At 46.7% G+C, this 20527-nt stretch overlaps 1 protein-coding gene across 3 annotated transcripts; it reads right to left on the bottom strand.

Moving 5' to 3' along the window:
- Positions 1-4842: 4842 nt before the first annotated feature.
- WDR45B (WD repeat domain 45B) lies at positions 4843-19801 on the bottom strand. Of its 3 annotated transcripts, none has more exons than XM_057401413.1 (10): positions 19626-19801; positions 14021-14095; positions 10984-11085; positions 10297-10384; positions 9707-9801; positions 8539-8729; positions 6832-6917; positions 5941-6042; positions 5298-5419; positions 4843-5172 (listed from the first exon to the last, which is right to left on the bottom strand). In XM_057401413.1, the coding sequence occupies exons 1-10, from the start codon at positions 19690-19692 to the stop codon at positions 5066-5068; spliced, it is 1035 nt and encodes a 344-aa protein (XP_057257396.1). In that variant the 5' UTR covers positions 19693-19801; the 3' UTR covers positions 4843-5065. The 3 variants fall into 3 exon arrangements, with proteins under 3 accessions (XP_057257396.1, XP_057257398.1, XP_057257397.1); XM_057401415.1 differs by having other exon boundaries at positions 5298-5355; XM_057401414.1 differs by lacking the exon at positions 14021-14095.
- Positions 19802-20527: the final 726 nt, after the last annotated feature.

Here is a 20527-nt window from a genome sequence, read left to right as displayed (position 1 = left end):
ATCACATCCACTGACCCATGCTTTGGGTGGTGCTAAGGACACTTTGACAGGACCATCCCCAGTGCTTTTGACGAGTGCAGGGTTCTGTCCTGCTCTGTCCTGACTAAATTGAATCGTTGGGTCGTTAAGACAAGCCTGTTCCCTAGTTTGTCAGTGTAGTGTTGAGCCTCCCACCACCAGTCCAGCGGTGGTGAGCACAGGATGGCAGAGACAGAATGAGACTCTGGTTGTGGTTCTGCTTCTGAAGTGATGCTGATGACCTTTCTTTAAGTGGTGTGAGTGTGCTGCTCATCCTGGACACCTGCAGTCAACAGGATCTTTCTTTTGCAAATGGAAAATTTCTTCAGGTGATTCATGTACGTAGAGATTTGACCTCTCTTTTAGGAACTGATACAACCTTTGCAGTTACCTTTGGTGTTTTGTGATGCAAGGTATTACTCCCTTTTGTGCTCCTTCTCAGCTGCCTGTTTCGTGTTCTTTCTGTTAAGAGTCAGCTTTTGTGTCATCTTTAAAATGACTTTGAGAAAGACTCAGAATTACAATGTACGGAAGACCCAGTGCTCGTGTCTAGTGACAGAAGTGTTTGTCTCTCCACTACCAGCATGTGCTGTCCTTACACAGACCCCTCTCCCTGCCTGAGCCAGCTGTGTGTAGCTGGTTTGGGAGGGTGGCAGCATGGCCAGTGGGCTGCTTCTGCCTTTGGACACCACAGTTCTGCCATCGTGCTGGGTGCTGTAACAGCAGCTGAGGGCATTGTATGACCTGGAGTGGTGACACTGAGTCTGCAGAGCAGAGGTGGGCTGCAGGTGGAGTGATGTCAAAGGCTGGTTTCTCTGGGTCACCAGGGTTAGTCTCAGTTCTGAGCCACTGCCACTCATTATAATGATATAAGAGACAAACTAGGAGAGGGAAAGCATCAGAAGTGAAGTTTTAGTACCAAATAAGAACAGCTATTTTAGTCTTTCAGTGCACAACCTACTTGTAAGAATGAACAGAAGAAAGTGAGAGCTGTGTTTTACCACGGGAAGAAAGTAAGTACCTTCCTTTAGCCTGACCTTCCTGTACTCATTGTAGTCACCTAGAGAGCTATAAAAGCAAAGCAGTGTATTTACCCTGATGCCAGCAGCTGGTGTTGTGCCATTTTAAACTGTGCTGTTTCATGTAAGTACCTTGTGCCATGCTGACCCCAGAAGCCACAAAAGCACTTCTCCCTGAGCCACTGCCCCAGGCTGATGGCTGCGCAGAGGCAGCACAGGGCAGTGCTGCTTTTCTGGCTTTTAACATGCAGAGCCATGTGGAAATGTTGGGGTTGAGAATGACTTAAATCCAAAAGTGGAATTTGATGTTTCAGCCATCAATTTCGGATCTATGGTTTGTGTCTTGGTTTAATTTCCCCCAAAAGATAAATTTTTATTGGTTGGTTGCCATTAATACAGATTGGGTTGGGATTTATATAGTTGTGATTTTGTATATATATGTTTGTTAGAGATAAATATCTATATAGAGTATATTATATCTCATTTACAGTAAACTGAGTGCTGCTTTCTAATAACTTGGCTGACCCCTTTCTGTACCTGATACAGTTTTACATTCTGAGAATTCTGTGTTGGGCCTGGCCCAAAATGAGTTGAAAAAGGGAATGGCTGCAGTTTGGAATTACGTGGGCTGCTTTTAATCATCAGGTTCTTCTTGATCGTATTTGTGGACTGGCAGATGAAAACAAGCTTTGCTCCTGCTTCTTTTCTTTCCCAACTATTAATCAATTAAGAATTATTTTTTCTATCAAAGAGTCTCATTCTTCTGGAGGTTGTGTTGCATTTGAGGCTGATCTCAGGTACGTGGCAAGGGAGTTCAGTGATTTAACAAAATGCTGGTCACAAGTGCAGTGATGGAGCCCAGGTTGCCACACACTTAACAGATTATTGGTTTTTTAGAAATCACTCTAGTGAGAGCCACACTGTCTGGACTCATTTCCATGAGTGGTGGTTTGGTTTCTGAGCCTCTTTGTACCTTAGTTACATGCTTTTTGTTTCTGGTCGTTGGGGAAATGCTTCTGTCTGAAGTACCAGAAAGCCTTGCTGCATGCTGGGTCTTGCTTTTCATGTCAAGACTTCCAAGAGCTGAGGAGAAATCAAAGGTGTGCTCCAAAACTCCTGCAGGGGGCTGGAATATTTGAAGCTGAAAGAGCATAACCTGCTCCTTTAAAAAGAACAGCTTGTTGTGTGAAATCCCATGGGATCTCTTGCAGCCAGGCCTGAGGCACTGCCTTGTTTGAACACGTACAACCTTTGGGGAAGAAGGGGAAAAAAAAGCAGCAAAATGGGGGTACTGAAATGCTCAGCAAGACAGAGGTCACGACCTGTGGGCCTGAAGTAGGACTCACTCCCAAGTGGTCGCTGTTCCGGAGCTGCTGTATCCAGGTCAGTGGTGTCTGCCATGGACACAAGCACTAGTCTTGTGTCTTATGTATTATACCTTTAACAATTAATCTTGTATTTTCTACTTTAAATACATAGAGGTCCTGAAAGAAACACTGTGGCTCCTGCCAGGGAGTACGTGGTTGGTATTACCAGTTGATTCAGTCCTCTGGCTGATCCACTAGTTTTCCCTTCAGTATTTTGAACTGTGGCACAGGTACTGTGGAAAGAGGCAGCAAAACGGGGAGAGAAGGCATTTAGTTATTTTTAAATAAAAATAAATTAATGGTCCATATACTTAACTAGCTGATGCTGATGGAAAGACTTTTTCAAGAATTGTCCTTGTATTGCAAATTCTGCCAGCTCCTCGTGGTGGGCAGATGAACCCAGCGGCACCATGGGCCTGTTTCCCTCCCAGTCTACAGGGACAGCATATGTCTAGCCACATGTTAAACCAGCTGTACTTACAGGAGGAAAGGCTAGCGGAACCCTGGACTGGAACACTTGTGTTAAGCCAAGAATTTGACATTTAAAAACCTATTTAATCCTCTTTAGTTGCACAGACTTGTACCAGCTTACCGTGCTCTCTTTCTATGCTGCAGCTTCCTGTAGAGCAGGGCAACGTTTGAAAGGTGATGGTTGCTCATTCTGGCCTTGCAGACTTGATCTGTATTAAGCCTATGCCTGCCTGGGTTGTGATTTGCTGGTGCCCTGCCCGGGAGCGAGTATACATTCCTGCTGTGTGTCTGAGCTTCACAGTGCACTGACCCTGCAGCCAAATCAGTCCCTCTACATGGTGGATACATGGTCCATCTAATACATGAAGTACAACTTCCCAAACAGGTGATTAAACTACCAGATGAAGATATGTAAAACCTTCAAAGCACCATGCAGAAGCCTTGATGGTTTAGGTAGTTTCCCCGCTATTTAAAGCGAGTACAGCTGACTGGATCGGACACAGCTACAACTGTGCCAGAGAGAGGACATCTGTCAGCCTCAGAGGATCATCTCTTGTGTTGTCCTGCTCTGGGGAGATGCAGCCACCTCCAGCTGGTGGTTGTGTTGGTGCAGCTGTGACCAGGGTGGAGCAGCAGAGCAGCCATGTGGTGGTGCAGATGTTGGTGTCAGTACCAAGGTATGTGTCCCAGGCAGCGGTTCGTAGCTTTACTGTCCTCTGTTTACATCCAGCTTCTGTCCTTCAGCAGTGATCACTACTGTTACCTACTTATCCCCCACACCTCTGGCATTAGGGACCTTGGCTGTGGGCATCAGCGAGTACAGCAAAATTAGTCACTTTTATTTAAAAGAAATAACATTACAAATAAGTGTGCAAAACAATTTCTGTGATTATACACATAAAAGCAACATGCAACTTTGACATCAAAGTCTGTGTAGAAGTTAGTCCTTAGTATGTTACATGACACTAAACGAAACTTGTCAAATTTAGTGTGCAGCTAAACAACCTTAGAGGGACCTAGCGTGTGTGAAATGGGATTCTGAAGAGGAGGCCTCCCCTTCCCTAGGCATTCTGTGCTCAGAGCAGAGCTTGTATCTATCTTGGCTTCTTGTTTAGCATCTCGTGCCTTAGTTCAGCAGTAAATATGTGTTGGCCATGTAACAAGTTTTGGGAAGGAGTTTACATGTCAGTGGGTTTAGTCTCGCCTGACTGTCCCTAGGCCAGCAGAACTTGGTATACAACATCCCACGTGGAAAGAAAAAAAGGAAGGGTGGCAGGTTTAAAGCCACTGCAGACAGATGCTTCATGCCCCCTGGTTCAGTGACCATGCTGGAGATGATGTACCCCATCACAGCATTCCAGAAGCATCCGAACAGCTTGTGCACTGGTACAAGGGTGGCACTTAATCCAGGAGCGGCTGTTCTGTTGCAGGAGGAATCACTCACCTCCACCGCTCCAGGAGCTCCCAGTGTCTGAACACCCTGTGTGCTAGTACCTAAACCCCCCTTCAGCCTTCCTGTGCAGTTTGGCATCTTCCATAGTTGGTACTGATCACTTGACTCGCCCATGGGCATATGGGAGCAGTGGTCTGGGGCTGTGCAGCTGCCACCCCCTTCCCTCCCCAGACCAGGTCAGGTCAGGCCAAGCCTGGCTGAGGCTACAGCCAGCTCTGGCCACACACTTGTCCCCCCTTTCCTCTCTTCCCCTTGGGTGTGGTCAGGCACCACCCTGCTCCCTGCTGGGCTGGCAGAGGTTTATCTGCACATGATTCAGTGTTCCCCCCACTCCCAGCCATTTATAACTCCCCTGCTGGCACTTCCCTCTCTCTGAAGCCAGGTGTAGGTCTGTACACCCCTGCAGCTCTTCAGTGTGGCAGGCACTCACGTTCAATTGAAAGTCGTCACAGTTTAGAGCAAGAGAAACCCAGTAGGCACAAGCTTGTTGAAAGCCACATCTTGAAAACTTGAGTTGATGACAGTAACCCAAAGAGATTTTAATGATGAATACTTGCAGAAATGAGAAAAAACATACGTAGTCCACTACTTCAGAGCCTCCTGTGATTGTGCTCGGCCAGGCTTCTTAGTAAGGTCTGCTAGACTTCTTGATCAGTACTGGCCACTCGTATACTGTCCTTCCAAAGGTGTGGAATAGCCAGGGCAGTGCTTTGACCCGTGCACTCCCCTCAGCCCCATCAGAGCTTGTCATCAGTCATTTCTAGAAACTGAGCATAGACATCCCTTGAGCATTCCCCTTTTTGGTTGAACAAGAACTTGTAGTAGCTGCCATCTGCGCATATTGCTGAAACAGAGACAAAGAGGGTCAGTTCAGCTGGGCAGAGGGATAGGTTTGCTCCCCAGCTCCCGGCCACTGTAGCCCAAAACCTGGTTCTCCAGACAGAACCTGGAGAAGCCTCCACTGCTTACCTAGGACAGCGTTTGGCTCTGTTCCAAAGGCACAGATGCATGGAGAGCCTGAGGGAACCTGAAATTTGGAAAAACTCCATTTGGAACTGAAGTATTTGGGGAGAAAGGTGGCAGAGGCCAAACTGAAAGAGAGAGAGGGGAAAAAAAGGCATAACAACTTAGTAAGGTGTTGACTCAAGTCGATTTAGAACTGCTCGTGTGTCTGCACATGTCATCGGGTTCACGCTAATGGCTTTTGTTTTCTTCCACAAAGTATCCAATAATAGGTATGATTCCCCTTCGGGGGGGGGGGGGGGGGGGGGGGGGGGGGGACACCCTGCCACTAACTACATTTCTGCTTTTACATTTTTAAGCAACTGCAAAAACTGCCCAAAACCTTGATTTTTAGTCAGAGTTTAGAGACTGCTTTATGTGAAATAGCCACAAACTATGTGCTGAGATGGCCACAAAAGCAACACCCTGACCTGCTGCTGGAATCCTACTGCATACCCTCCCAAATCCACAGCTTCACTCAAGCACAGCAGACTGGTCTTACCACCTCCATAGTGCAGGTACTTGGTACTGCCTGACAAGACCCATAATTTGAAGTCTTGTTAAAGCCCCTCCACAGCCCCCAAAGTCTTCAGAATGCCTCTGGCCCTACCTTGACTGCTTATTTCTTTTGGGGTCCTCTGCAGCAAAGATGTGCACTGTGCCGTGGTCGCTGGACACGCAGATCAGGGAAGCATCCTGATTGAAGTTAATACTGTAGAGAACACAGGCGGTTGCAGTCTTGCTACTGAACAAAACCCCCACAGCTCCCAGTGTGCACAGCAATGGTGCTGCCGCCGCTGGCTGGAGCAACTGCAAGGCAGGGAGCAATGGCTCTGCTCTGCAGGTGCTGCTCCTTTGCTGACAGGATGGAAAGCCCCTCAGGGGTGAGTGTGTGCCCTCAAGCAGAGGGCCTGGTATATCAGCAGCCATGCTGCAGCGTGCCTGGGCACAGACAACATCTGTGTGGGACATTCAGCCACTGCTGGGAGAACACACCCACTATGCTCTGAGGAGGTACTGGATTCAGTGGGCAACACTCATACCTGGAGTGGTGCTCAGTAAAAGAAGGGAAGTTGCCCCACTCCTGGGAAGATGCTTCCAGCAGTGGATTAGGGTCAAACCTCTGCCGGGGCTCTAGCATGCAGAGTGGCACTGTGTGAGAATAAACCTCCCCTTGTCCCAGGGTGTCCACCCCAGCCTCTCTGGGCACTGTTAAACTGTGGCACTGCCTTCCCCATATTCAGTGTGGAGGTGAAGTATGCCCCCAGCTCCCCTTTACTCGACACACAGCTCGATTATCAGTACATAATCCATGCTGGGCTTCGCCAGCTACTGCTTTCTCCTCACCAGCATGGAGCAGAGAAGAGGCAGCACAGGCCCAATGTACCCCTGTGCCTGCAGCACTGTCACTTCCCTCTGCTTTCTGGAGATGACTTGTGTGCTGTTGCCACAAGGGTGCCTCAGCACAACACCACCCACAAGAGACAGCAATTAAACGTACCAGTAGATGTTGGCTGCCTGTGATCCTCTGCGTAGCTCCTGGATTAAATGCCCTGATGAAGTATCAAATATTCTTATGAGGGTCCCCTTGAAAAGGAATCAAGCATTACATTAGCAAAGACAGAGGCTTCTCTTTGCATCTGTGAATGCATCCGAGACTTCCACCTGATCAGCATGCCCTACATACACAGTTTTTCAACTCCCATAGGTCTGGGAGAACCTCTAACTTTTGGGAACTTCTGGGAAGGATTATCAAATTTCACACACGCCCCACAATATTACAGTGTTTTGGTTCTTGTTCCTTAGCTACTCAACTGAGGAAGTTTCTCCCAGGTTATGTTGCAAAGCACTAGTACAGCCCTGGCCTTAGTTTGCAAACACTGGAGCAGACTTGTGTATAGCTTTTTGGGCTGGTGTTCTGCGTATAACTTTTTTCTTGTTCCCCACATTCCCTATTGTGCTTTGGTTGCTACTGTGGAATTTCTTTTTCCCACTAAATACATTCAGGCTGCGGCTGGACTCACAATTAGTTCAGTTGAAGTAATGCAGAAGAATTAGTTACCTGTCACATGCTTATTATCTGTATTGATCCAACCCTGAGGGATCCCAGAGTCAGGTTACAGACAGTGCTGTGCTGGAGAACTGCACTTTGGTTAAACCAAGCTGACACCAGAGACGCAGAACAAGTCAGTGATACCAAATAAAGGGACTTTCACCTGATTAAAAGAGGGTCTGCCTCATCCCCCACAACTCCTGCCATACACCTGGTTAACAAAAGCATCTTTCTGGTCACACACCAGTAACTATCACAACCCAGCAGAGAGAAGTAAATATCAGCTGAGTTCTGATTTAAGACTCAAGCTGGAGATGTCCACTTGCACCCTGCTCACAATGGCAGTTTGTCCATCCTCCTATTTCAGGCTGAAAACACTGAACCTTTTCTCTATACCAAGAGAGGAATGTGTCAAGACAAATTCAGCAGATGACTGTTCTATTTAGCAATGGAGTTAAGCTCAGTTAAGAAAGCCTATGGCTGCACTTTCTGTTTTAAAGCTTTTTGAGCTATAGGCTGTGCAGTAGAAACTCTTCTAAGCAGAGACTGGATGGATTAATTTAGCTTCTCTTGAGCAAGTCATTTCAGCCGAGTGCAAGAAGGTAACAAGGACTTGGCTACCTCAGCCCCAGTGCTCCTCAGGAGCCACATCTCACAAGCCAACTTCCCAGACATCCCATGGAGAGAGAGGGCAGCTCCACAGCTTTGCCTCCTGTCTGGTGCTCCTTTCAGCACCAGCCCAGAGGGTTTTGCATTACACACAGTAACTTCAGATTTTTGTCAGCATAATTTAAGCAGAATTAATGAAGGTGAAAGAATGCAAATAAGCCTCCCCCCACCCCTTTGTTTTTAAAATCAATAGTATCTGATAGAAGAATGTGACACTTGTGCACTGCTTGGGCCAGATCTCATTCAAATGCCACTGAAGAGCCACTGGGGCAGTGGTCAAACACAAACATGACCTCTGGGTCACTGTGGTGTATCCTACCCCAGAGGAGCAGTGGAGATCCAGACTGACACCGTGTACAGCAGTGACAAATCTTCCAGGTAGTTACCACCAGCCTTTCCTACAGAAAGGATGCTACTTCCTATTTCAGGAGAACTCACTGCACTGGAGCACACCGTACACCAGAGGTGGGAGGATGTAGGACTTACTTTTTCTGATGCTGTTGCAATCCTTGTTCCCTGCAGGTTCAAAGCGATGCAGCTCAAGACTCCTTCATGGGCTGGTATGTCTACAGGAGGCTTTTCTGTATTGGCAAGATCCACTATCTGCACGTGCCCAGTGTGTGTTCCAGGAAATGCAAGGAGAGAATTATTACTATTCGGACAGAGGACACAGAGACCTAGAAGACAAGGAAAAAAGAGAGCAACAGTGTAGTTTCCGTAAGAAAGTTCTCAAACATAAGTTTCCAAAATATTGGTAATTTCAGAACGAACAAACATGTAGGAAATCAGAATTTCATTTTAATGGCTACTGCAGCATCCCAAAACATGATCTGTCCATAAGTGCAAAGCACAGAGAAGTAAGGGAGTAGCATAGTTTCAACTTGCTCTCATCATTTCAAGAGTAAGCTAGTGGTGGTTACCCAAAACCTGCATGTTCTCAGAGATCAGCTCCATCAGTCTGCAACAGCAAAGGTGTTTAAATAAGAAATAAAGTCTCCTTAGGAGCTTAGAAAGGGTGAGAGTTTATAACAGGTGATAGTTTAGCTTCTCTACACAAACATGGAGTTTAGAGGGTCTTCACAGAAAGAGCACATGGCTCCTTCTTATAGAAACCAAATCTGTATTGTAACAGGAGTACACGAAAAAGCTTTTCTGTGCTTTTTTTTGTACATGAAAAAGCTTTTCTGTGCCAAGTATCAGCCTGGAGAAGAGAAGGCTCTGGGGAGACCTTAGAGCACTTCCCAGTGCCTAAAGGGGCCAAAAGAAAGCTGGAGAGGAGCTTTTCACATGGGCCTGTAGGAAGGGGAGACTGAGATGAGCTCTTAGGCAGAAGCTCTTCCCTGTGAGGGTGCTGAGGCGCTGGCACAGGGTGCCCAGAGAAGCTGTGGCTGCCCCATCCCTGGCAGTGTTCAAGCCCATGTTGGACGCAGGGGCTTGGAACTGGATGAGCTTTAAGGTCCCTTCCAACACAAACCATTCCATGAAGTAGTATTAAACGTTAATATCCATTTATAAATACAAAAGTGTCTCCACAGGGCATGACTACAGTGCACTAAGTAAACTGTTCAATGACTTACTAACCACCCATTTGTGCAGGCACAGATGAACAGAACAAACCTGCAGGCATTCCCCAGCCCGCACACACACAACTGACCTTTAGGGTTGTAGCAGGTTTCAAAGACGTGCAGCTGGTGGGGATTGTGTGTGAACGTGAAAACTTTGATCATCGAGTCCAAGACTACCACAATCCTGAAAGAGACAAAGCGTTCCTGTGACTTGGGGTGGGTGAAACCGGGACACAGGTACCAACTCGGATCTGCAGAGGCTTTCAACTGATCTAATGGCTGTGTTCTCCTGTCCGTCCTCCCCTCCTCACAGCACTGCATCTATGAGCCTGCAAAGCCCTTTTATCCAACCCCTCCACCCACAGAGACTCCAGCTGTTAAGAGATGCTCTTGCTCTAGCTCTGCTGAATCCCTTTCACACTCCTCTGTACCTGGAAAAGCAGCAGCCATGTGAGAACACTTCCTGATATTAGGGGGCCAGAAAATCTTACAGCCTTTTCACCAAGGTTTCAGGTACCAGTTCACAGCCCAAGTACACTGCTAACACCTAACGCCTGCCCTTGAAAACCAGGTTTAATTCCTGGAGTTAAAGCAGGATCTTTTTCTTGCTACAAACAGCTAGAAATGAGTAAGAACAGCGTAGAGAACCAAACCATGTTTGGAACACTGTCATACCCACCTGTCTCTTCGCAGCTTAACGGCTTTGACTTCTGTTGAAAACTCTATCTCAATGACAGTTTTCTTCTTCAGGTCATCCCAGATCATTACTAGAACAGTGCAGAGATCGTGTTAGAAGAGCCTGAAGAGCCACATCCCTTGCAACAGCTTCTGGTGTCTGAGAAGGCTAATCAGAGGTGCATCCAATAGTAAGCAGTTACAGGCTGGCATCCTGCTAACCAGAATGTATTTAGCCACCACACACCAACCTGTTCTCTCATGCTGTGACTCGCGCAGGTAGGAGCTTGTAAACTACAACCACAAAAGCTGACAATACAAATAAGTACATTTTTCTAAACACAATCTGGGGTTTTTTGTTCTGCTCCAAGAGTTACAAATGAGGCAGCAGTAAAAAAAGTGTTGTATTTTCCCACAAAGCTTGCCAACAGGGAGCTTTTCCACCCTCAGGCTGCTGAGCCTGTGCATAGCTAACTGTGAGGAGCACAGCCTTTGCCACCAGGTCACGGAGCCTGGGCACTGCAGTTAACACCACAGTGCTGCAACTTACCTCACTGCTCCTGCTGCACCATCCCCTTCACCCAGCCTTCGGGATGCCAGACCCCAGCTCAAGGAGGTCTGGTTTGTTTTGAGCTCCCCAGGCAGTTACACACAGAACAAAGCAACCCTTTCCAAGACCCCTCAGACTCACCTTTGTTAGGGGGGTACTTGGGCTTTTTTCCTCCACCTACCAGTGCTAAATAGTTGCAACGAAACAACATCTCAACGTGGCCAACGCCACCTTCTAGGAATTCTGCAAGACAAATGAATGTTATTTAAGTGTCAGACCCCATTACATTGACATCTCTTCCTCACCCCACTGTTAGAATAAAAGCTTGTGTTCTCCAGCACATCTCTCAGGCATCAGAGAAGACTAGTGTCTTCTTACCCTGGCTGACCCTAAAAAACAGAGAATCCTCTTGGTGACAGCAAGAAACCTTCACTAAAAGGGTGGGGGTTTGGGGGTTTTGTTTGATTTGTTCTGGTTTTGGTGCTTGTTTAAGATCAGAATTCTCCGCACAATTGCTTTATTTTTCACAGCAATCAAGACCACCCCTGCTGCTGTCACACAGCTGGGACAGGCTTTATCCTGATCTATAGAAAAAGCCCAGCAAAGTTTAAAACATGCTGCGTGAGAGGAGATGAAGCAACATCATCTTGGCAGCTCAGTAACGCCTGTTACACAGCCGGCTTGGAAATAACCTGAGAAAGATTTCGTCAGCTCAGATGCATTCCTCACACACATTTCAAGTCTGGTGTTGCTCTATTATGCTACTGCCACGCATTTAGAAAGATGCCAGCAGCATTCATTAGTCATAACCTTTTTTATGTGCAAGGGGATGTGTCTTAATAGACTTGGGTTTGAGGGAAGAAGGGAAACACACAGCGATGAACTAGAAGCTCTAGTGCTGTTCTCTGGAGCACACCTGTAGCTGCTGGAACAGGTAAGTGCAGTCTGGCTCCAGCAAGCCTCAACTTGGTGATGCAGAAAAGCTGGTGCAGACAGCTTCTCCTTTGGAGAGCAAGAAAAAGAGGTTTCTTTTTACTGCAGAGAAAGCAGAATACACCATGCTCGTGGTGCAAGGGGAGGAACAAAGATAACCAGAGGGGTTTATAATAAAAGAATTGTTCTATTTAATGACATTTGAGGGGGGGGGGGGCTTGGCTTTGTTTATGTAACTTAGAGGGATGGTTGGCATTCCATTGAGGAGAGGGAACTGAACTGTCGGGAGGAGGCTGGCTGTGGCCTTCAAGGTAGATGAGCAGAGTTAATAGTAAACTTCCAAAGACTGTCCAGTACCTCCATACACTGGTAGGCTGGAGCAGGAAATGCAGATGAAACCAGTGAACTGCTTCAAAGCTGAAGAAGCAGCTGAAATTTCACAAGGACAAGAGAGAGAGAGACCTACTGTCAGAAATAGGGATGGGAGAAACCAGCAACAATGCCTGAGGAGCAGGGAGCCCTACAACAGGAAGATGATGGAGATGTATGCATGAAGGAGAGGACAAAAGAGATTCAGTCAGATGCTAAGCAGCGTGGCAGTACATCTGGATGAGGAACTGATGCTGGGCCTTTGACCATACAATGCTGAAAGTAGATGCCTGGAAAGATAACCACACTGGAGCAGTAATGCCTTGGATTTCATACAAGTCCTTGTGGTTTCTTCACACCATTTTTAAGTTTCCTTCCTGAACAGCTGCATTTGGACATTACCCCCTTCTGCACCAGATTCTCCTCTTAACTCCATTAAAGCATTCAAAGCACGACAGCACATTTTACTATGAAGAGGTATTACCACCAGGACAAAAAGTCTTAAAATACTTACAAATGCTAGCCCAAGACAGTTTAAGAACATGCAGCGTGTTCTGGATCTGTTAGAACACTTTAATCATTCTCTTTACAGTTCTGACACTTGATAACTGGATGAGGAACTTCATGGAACTCCTGGCTATAAGACAGACAAGGCAGGGTGCAACAGGTTAAGGCCTGGCTTCATACTGGGTTACAGGAATCAATCAAATAGACAAGCTCCACCTGGGAATATTCTTAGGTAGGTGCAAAAATACACAGAAGATGACCAAGGTTTCTCTGTGCACCTATGCAGCCGGTACAGCCTGACCTCTCAGAATCCACAGGGAAAAGGCAATCCAACTTGGAAGGAGCATTGTGCCAGAGGAGTCCTGAAGCATGTCCAGAACCACTGGCAGGGAGAGTTCTGACACGGAACTCAACAGGACTTCAAGCTTCACTCTGATCCTTTGAGCACGCTATCACAGATGACAGTCCCAAGACATGTTACTTATGGAAGAATTTGCTATTAAGAATAGAAATAGTTTGTCAGCTTTGGTCACATGAATAGTGACTAAAATCCCTAACAGCACTAGAAAGTGAAAGCATGCCTGGTTTCATAGGAACTGCTCTGTTAAATACATTTTTCCTCTTATTAAATCCTTCCTATCACCACAGGCTGCGAACACTGGGTGACATGGTCAGCATGGCAGCTTTCTGCCTATATTTAGGGTTAGAATCAATGGCTAGGTTTCATTTTCCCTTATTTCTGCTGAGTTAGGTTTGCTTTCTGATGAAAAGCCCCACTACCTGTTAATGTGGTTCATTTGGTCATTTCTGGCAAGACATGATTACTGCTTTGAGATCCTTTCTTAAGCATACAGAGAATGTAAGATTTCAAGTATTAGAGGTGGGTGCTCAGAGCGCTCTTGCAAGCAATACTCTTTAAGTATGAGAAATGTTATGTTCAGATCTCCAGTAGAAAGGCAGCTGTGTCATTGCTGCACTAGATCACTCAGATTACTGCATAAGAACACAACAACTTCTCCTGATGGTACATGACACTGCTGCAGCAAGCAACTCCTCTCCCACTTGTGAACAACCAGGCAACTTATCTCCCACTCAGGACTACACACATTAGCAATAGTTACACAATTCAGCCGTTGCAAGAATGTGAGACAAACACATCACCAGCCAGCTTTATGCAAAGTAATAGCATTTAAACATTTGAGTAAGTGAGAGTCCCTTCAGGACAAGCATGGACTTCCTTCCTTGAGGCTTTATTCAAAGCCTTCCAGTGATGGAACAGTGAAAGCTAAGCAGGAACCTTACAGAAAACACAAGAGTAGGATAAGCTTCCAAGGCAGAATTACCACAATATAATAAGTAAGCATTTTACCTTGTTTCTCTTTTTCTTTGAGGGGATCTGCATTATATACTCTGAATCCATTTTCCATTCCACATGCAAAGCATCCTGTAGTAAAAAGCACATATATATACACATATATAGTAACTGCGAGATAGATACACTCAAAAACTAAGCAAGAGCCAGAGGGTTAGGAGCATGACTTGGTAACTGCATTGTGTTAAACTCAGGCTGAAGACCACTTGCAGCTTTGTTAGTCATTGCAAGTGAAAACCCTTTAGACCAGTTGTCTTCCACTTTGAGTGGAGACCAGTGGAAAGTTCTCAGTATTCTTTTTTAGACAGGAGAGAAAACAATGGAAGGAAAGGAAAGCAATTCCCACCCCATCTGTATCCTATGCCAGGCACTGCAGAGGGAAGGAAACCTGTATTTTACTTCTTATGGCCCAGCAGTCATTATGAAGCAAACCCCCTCCTTTCTTATTAAATCCAAATTTACACTGCGGTTACAACTACAGGAGTATGATCCATTGCTCATATTGCCACAGAAGAAAGTTTCTCAAACATAGCTTTAAAGAAAGCTCTAAGAGAGGTACTGCTGTCAGGTGTCAGTAATTGCATGCCAGTAGCTCAAGTCTAAACCAGGGAATTATTAGACGATAAATTAAAATACTCTGGAAAATAATTTCAATTACTTTTATGCAGTTACTAACATAAAGAAGTGCCCACATGAAGTTAGAGCAATTACAAGTCATTAAGAAGCAGCTACTGTTGCTGAAGGCAGACTGACAGAACATTAGCTACTCCATTATGTATGTGCACTGCATCAAAAACCCAGTTCAAGACGAAGGTACTGGAACAAAGATACTCAGATTAGCCTGATTTTACTTTTACCCACTGCAGTGACTGCAAGGGTATGAACCCCCCCAAATAAAATTGAGGAGCTGTGTCTAAAGGCACCCCTTCTCCATACTCAAACCCCAAAATCACAGGGTGGTGGGGAAGGAAGGGAAGCCTTCACTCTTAACGCATGGTCTCCAAACCATCTGCTCACAGCCAGGTCACCCATGACTTCCTGCACACAGACTCTACCGGTTTGCTGAGCAAAGGCTCAGAAGCTGGCAAAAAGGCTCAGAGTGCAAGAGGCTGCTTCAGGTATTCCTGGTGTTAAAGCTCACAAAGAGCCAGCAACGTTCGCCCAACACACACTGCTCACTGCCTGTGCTCTGCACACTGTGAGCATAATACAAGCTCAACTGGAAAATTGGCATATGCTCACTGAAGAGCAAGGGAGCAACATTCAAGCCACATCTCCCACTGCCCCTATCCTGATGGAGGTTAAGATGTCACAGGAAACAATACAACTGGTGCCATCTTTTGTTGTTGTTGTTGTTGTTATAAACCAGACAAAAAATGTCAATGTTCTTGCATAACAACATAAAAACTTACAAGAAACGATCCTGGTAACAGCATTACTTTAAAAACTGTAATTTGGTAAAAATACAGTGAATTTGAGATTAATTTTTAATACTTCAAGAGTTTAATTCCACGTAGCACCACTTAAAAAACAATCACCAACCAAACTCAACTAAAGCCAACCAACCAAAGCCAACAGTAACATAAAAAAGAGACACCCCACACCTCCACCCCCCCCGCTTTTGGGACAGGTATCCTACAGGGCGTGGGGAGCGTTTGGTAGCATCCTTCGAGTTCCCATTCAATGAACTCGCACATACAAAGGAATAATTACTACAAGATCCATCTCTGCACCCTTTAGTTAGGAAGGAAATCGATTAACCCTCTTATTGTACACAGTCACCACCAGCAGAGCCACAGGCCCAACATACTGAACTGTTCTAACACTACCAGTTAGCTAACCAGAGAAGAAAATAACACACACAAACTTACCTCCCCAGCCCGAAAGACTCACAGGCACAACTTCACCTGTCCAAGATCTTGTACCAAGTTAAGTGCAAAAAGCTCTTATTTACACGTGTAAATACACACAGTGAGCAACAAGAATAATTATAGACAATTAATAAATATATTGAAATAGATGATTTTAAATTGACCATATTAATTTTACCTCCTCCCTTCTCCATGCATCATTCATTAGTCTGCTGCCAACTGAACACACAGGAATGCACTGCGCTGAAACCACAGCACCAACAAGCTGCTGCCTCCTGCAGTCTGCTTCCAGCAGATACATTGTACTTTACTGCGACAACTTGAAAGTAAATGACAATGGAAACGTGTCTCTACGTAAAACAATACCGTACTTCCGGTACCTGTAGTGTGTATCCATGTCATTATTTTTCCAACAACATTTTTATAACAGAGCATATAACAGAGTGAAGCTGAAATGTTTGACAGTAAAAGAGCGCTGTAAAGTTCTACTTGTATTAGTATCAGCAGCTTACAACAAACCCAAATGGAACATTGCTGATGCAATAAAATGCAGACATGATGTTTCCTGTAGCACCACTACAGCTATTCTGCAGGAGTAACCTCGTGACTAAGACGTGGGCTGCTTTTGATGTCTTAGGAATCATCTATATTTTAACTGGAGACAGCACACCAGAATTGGCAACTGTGAGTAACAGTGAGATTCCCCACGCAGTGATCACTGCTGACAGAGATAGGAAGATCTCAAGTCACAGCAACTCCAAGGCAAATAAGAGGGAAAAAAACAACATACAGGAAGATTACCGCTACTCATTCAATTCCAGGTTACAGGAACAGTTTTGGAGCCTGGTGTTTCCTATCTGACTGAGCCCAGTGTTAACCAGTGGGATCCCAAATTCAGCAGCTATGGCTTATAAGCTTTTCTGTATGAGAGAGCTGGAGCTTGGCTGCCAGAAGAGGGAATTGCTGCAATAATAGATATGTTCTCTTCCATGGGAAGTCCACATCTCATTTTAAGAGGAGCCAGACATGCTGTCAAAGAGCCACTGACAGAAGACAACTCAGATACTTAAAGAAATAACTAAAACTTTAATTATTGCAGAATTATCAGCTTAACCCCTTATTCCTACAGTAAAAATGCCATTTACCAACACTTCCAGTGAGGCCACAAGCGAGTTTTGTTTTTCCAAAACCAAAGACAAAGGAAGGTTTAACCTCATGACTGCCCTAGAAGATGCCACAAGCTGAAAGGGGCATGAGGACATAAAGAAATCTGCAGGCTTTAGGGCTTAAGATCCAGAAACTGCCACAGTGAAGTCAAGGGAAGCAACAGGTTCCTGACCACAGCAAATTCTGTCTACAGCCGTAAGAGAGAGCACAGAACCCTACTAACATTTCTAGGTTCATACAGCAAAGCATTTCAGTCCACTAAAGGAGATCACACGAGGAAGCCAAGTGTTTCAACACGAAAACAAGTCCACACCTTGGTTTTCAAACTAGCTTTAGACTACAACAGTGACAAAAGAGAAACTTGACAGCAATTCATGTGTAGACTTTCTGGTGTGGTAATTTATGAGGAGGTTTTGCCTATTCATTGCTGTAAAGCAGTTTACTGTCCTGAAAGCATCAGAAGAGTGCCTGAAATAAGGCATCTATCAGCTGAAGTCAGAGTATTCTATTATAGAACACCTCAGAACGCCTTGCAATATGGGCCTTAATTTTGGGGCATTACACTATTTAAATTAAAACCAGAAAGTGGCAAAGACACCCAGTATGAAAGCAGTCTCACTCAAAAGAGAGCAAGGGAAGCACACCTCAGGAAGACAGCAGGTGCTTTATCACTTGTCAGTCAAAGACGATCATACCTGGACTGACTTACTAGCTCATTCCTCCCACCCTTCCACCATGATGGGACTGGCTAGTTTTAAAGTACTAGGAAATTAGGTTATTGTGACAATAAACGCAGACACCCACAGGACTGAGCTTCAGCACTTCAGTGACTCATACTTCTATTTTTGGTAGAAGCAACAAGGAAGAAGTGAGCTTTTCCTCTTACCCACTCTTCTCTGAGCAGCCACAAAACTACCTATGCTTTAAAAGGCCCTAGTAAAGTGTTAGCATGTTCCCTACAGTTCAAAAGTCATCATCCGCAACAGGAAGAGCTCCAGGAGCCTGCACATGAGACCCAAACATGGTTTGTTCCCGAAGTTCTTTGTTGTTACTCAGTTGGCTAGCCTGGCTAGGTAGGATGGGACCTGAATGCTGTCAGCTCACCAGTTCCCAAGATAAGTTCCTGAACTTTGGATGTGACCTTATCAAAAATAGTGTTTATTCTGCATTTACTGCTGCAGAATTTAAGGAAGCCTTTACAACAAAGAATAAGTTTTACATGATGAAACGATGCTCTAAAGGCATTTTGTAATAAGAGAGAAACTTCTCACACAGTTCTTATAACCCAGCCCCACCAAGGCTGCACATTCAGTGTTACCGCTTCCTCACAGACCCCTGCAGATCTGAAATGAAGCTCATGCTCACAAACCTCTTTTTCCATCTCTTTGCAAATGCAAGATGGAAACAAGTGTGGAGCTGCTGAAAACCTGACTTGTTTTCAAGTCAGCAGGAGAGCATGAAGAGAGCTACCAAGCAGCTCAGTCCATGAACACCTTGATACACCGCTGACAAAGCTTCTTCAGAGACATGAGACCAAATTCAACAGAATAATCCATTTCAACAGCACCAGCCACAGGTACATGAACCACAGCAGCTGCAAGACTGTCTTAGGCAAGAATACTACTTGTCAAGATAAAAAGATGCTACAAAATGACGACCGCGTAGCCCTTATTTCACAAAAATTACTCTTACTCATAAGACCGGTGCTATTTTTATATTGCAAAGCAAGACGTGGCCCATGCAATCCCTTTCTGGAACAGCTCTTCCACTTTCTAGCAAAGAAAAAGCAATAAATTGAGCATAAGGTGGTTCATGCACCTGCGCTTGTCTGCCAGCGCAATCAGGAGCCTTAACTGTAATTTTTGGAATAAGAATGAGGCAAAGAAAAGGAAAGAAAACCAGGTTACACCACAATCTTGAACACAAAGTACTTCCACCGCGAAAGTGGCTTTTTGCGAGATACCTTTGCAGGATGCGTTTTCAAGTTTAAGTGCACTTAAAACCCTTTCAGGTCGGGGTTTAACGCTGACTTACACAACTCCCCAAGAAACGCTAGCCGGCTTTAAACAGTGCAACTCGCAAGCCCCAAACCACCATGGACGCATTCACAGACACACGTTATCACACACCGTTCCTTCTCCCCTCCACACGCAGCTCCCTCCGAAGCGGCTGGGCGCACACACACCGGCACCAGCGAGCGGTGCAGCCGCCCCTCTGTGAACGCGGCCTTCCCGCTCCTTACGGCGGGGCAACACCTTCCGCAGCAGCAGCAGCAGCAGCAGCAGCGCCCAGCCCTCAGCACCTCAGCAGCCCGGGCAGCCCCGCCCGCCTTCCCGCACCGCGCCCCGGTTCCTCACCGCTGCCGGCAGCCCCGGCAGGCCCCGGCCCAGCGCCGCGCTCCCCTCACGGGCTCCGGGCGGTTTCCTCCGCCACCGTCCTGCGGCACAACCGGTGCACAGGGCCGGCCCCGGGAGCCCTCCGCACCGGGCGGGGCCCGCTCCCCTCACAGCGCCGCGCCGCGCCCCGCCACCCGCGCACGGCCCGGCCCAGCCCGGCCACCTCACCGTGGTCCTGGTTGAAGCCGGCGTAGAGCAGCCCATTGCCGTGCGGGTTGGCCGGGAGCAGGTTCATGGCTCCTGCCCGTTCGCGTCCGCCCGCCGCCCTTTAAACCATGGCGGCGCCCGCCCGCCTCAGCCCCGCCGCGGGAGCCCGCCGAGCCGAGCCGAGCCGAGCGGAACCGAAGCGGACAGGCCGGCGGCTGCTTCCGACCCCAGCAGGCAGCGCCGCCGAGCGCAGAGGACATCCACCGCCAGCGTGAGGAGCGCCGAGCGATCGAGCGGCGCCCCGCCCCGTCCCTGCGGCCGGGCGCGGAATGGCGGCGGGGGCGCCTGAGGCCCCCTCCGGTTGTGTGCGGAGCCGCGGAGCCCTGCTCCGTACCGGGAGCATCCCTCTCACCCCGCGGGCTTCTCAACCCAGGGCTGCAGCCTTGGAGCCGGGGTGGGGAGCCCAGGCTGGTACCACCGCACAGGACCCATGGGCTCCCTCCAGCTCTAGAGGGGCAGGTGGTAAGGAAGCTCTCCCATGAAGGGCACACCGGGTATGTCACCGGTAAAAACAAACAGAGCGAGAACATGCGAAAATAGGGGATGCTTTAACTTGGAAACGCAACTTGAGGGGAAGTCAGTAGTGAAGTTCCTTTAATCAAGATGATGGACCCAATGGCCTGTCGAGGTCCCTTCAAACTTAAGTTACCTCACGGCTTTGTGTGTGCTTGCCAGTGTGTGCCACTGATTCCATGTCCTAATATATATATAATATACATATAATGATGCATATTACATTGTATATATAATAGTTATATATGTAAAACATATATTTTTATATATAGAAATAAAATAATGACTCTGCATCACCAGCATTGAGGAGTGCTGCTCCAGCCTCTCCTTCTTACTCTGCCTTTATACTG

The sequence above is a fragment of the Pezoporus wallicus genome, unplaced genomic scaffold (assembly GCF_028554395.1).
Source record: "Pezoporus wallicus isolate ANWC-B61680 ecotype Strahan unplaced genomic scaffold, APGP_CSIRO_Pwel_v1 contig_8702, whole genome shotgun sequence".
NCBI lineage: Eukaryota > Metazoa > Chordata > Aves > Psittaciformes > Psittacidae > Pezoporus > Pezoporus wallicus.
This window is presented reverse-complemented; position numbering and strand designations above follow the sequence as displayed.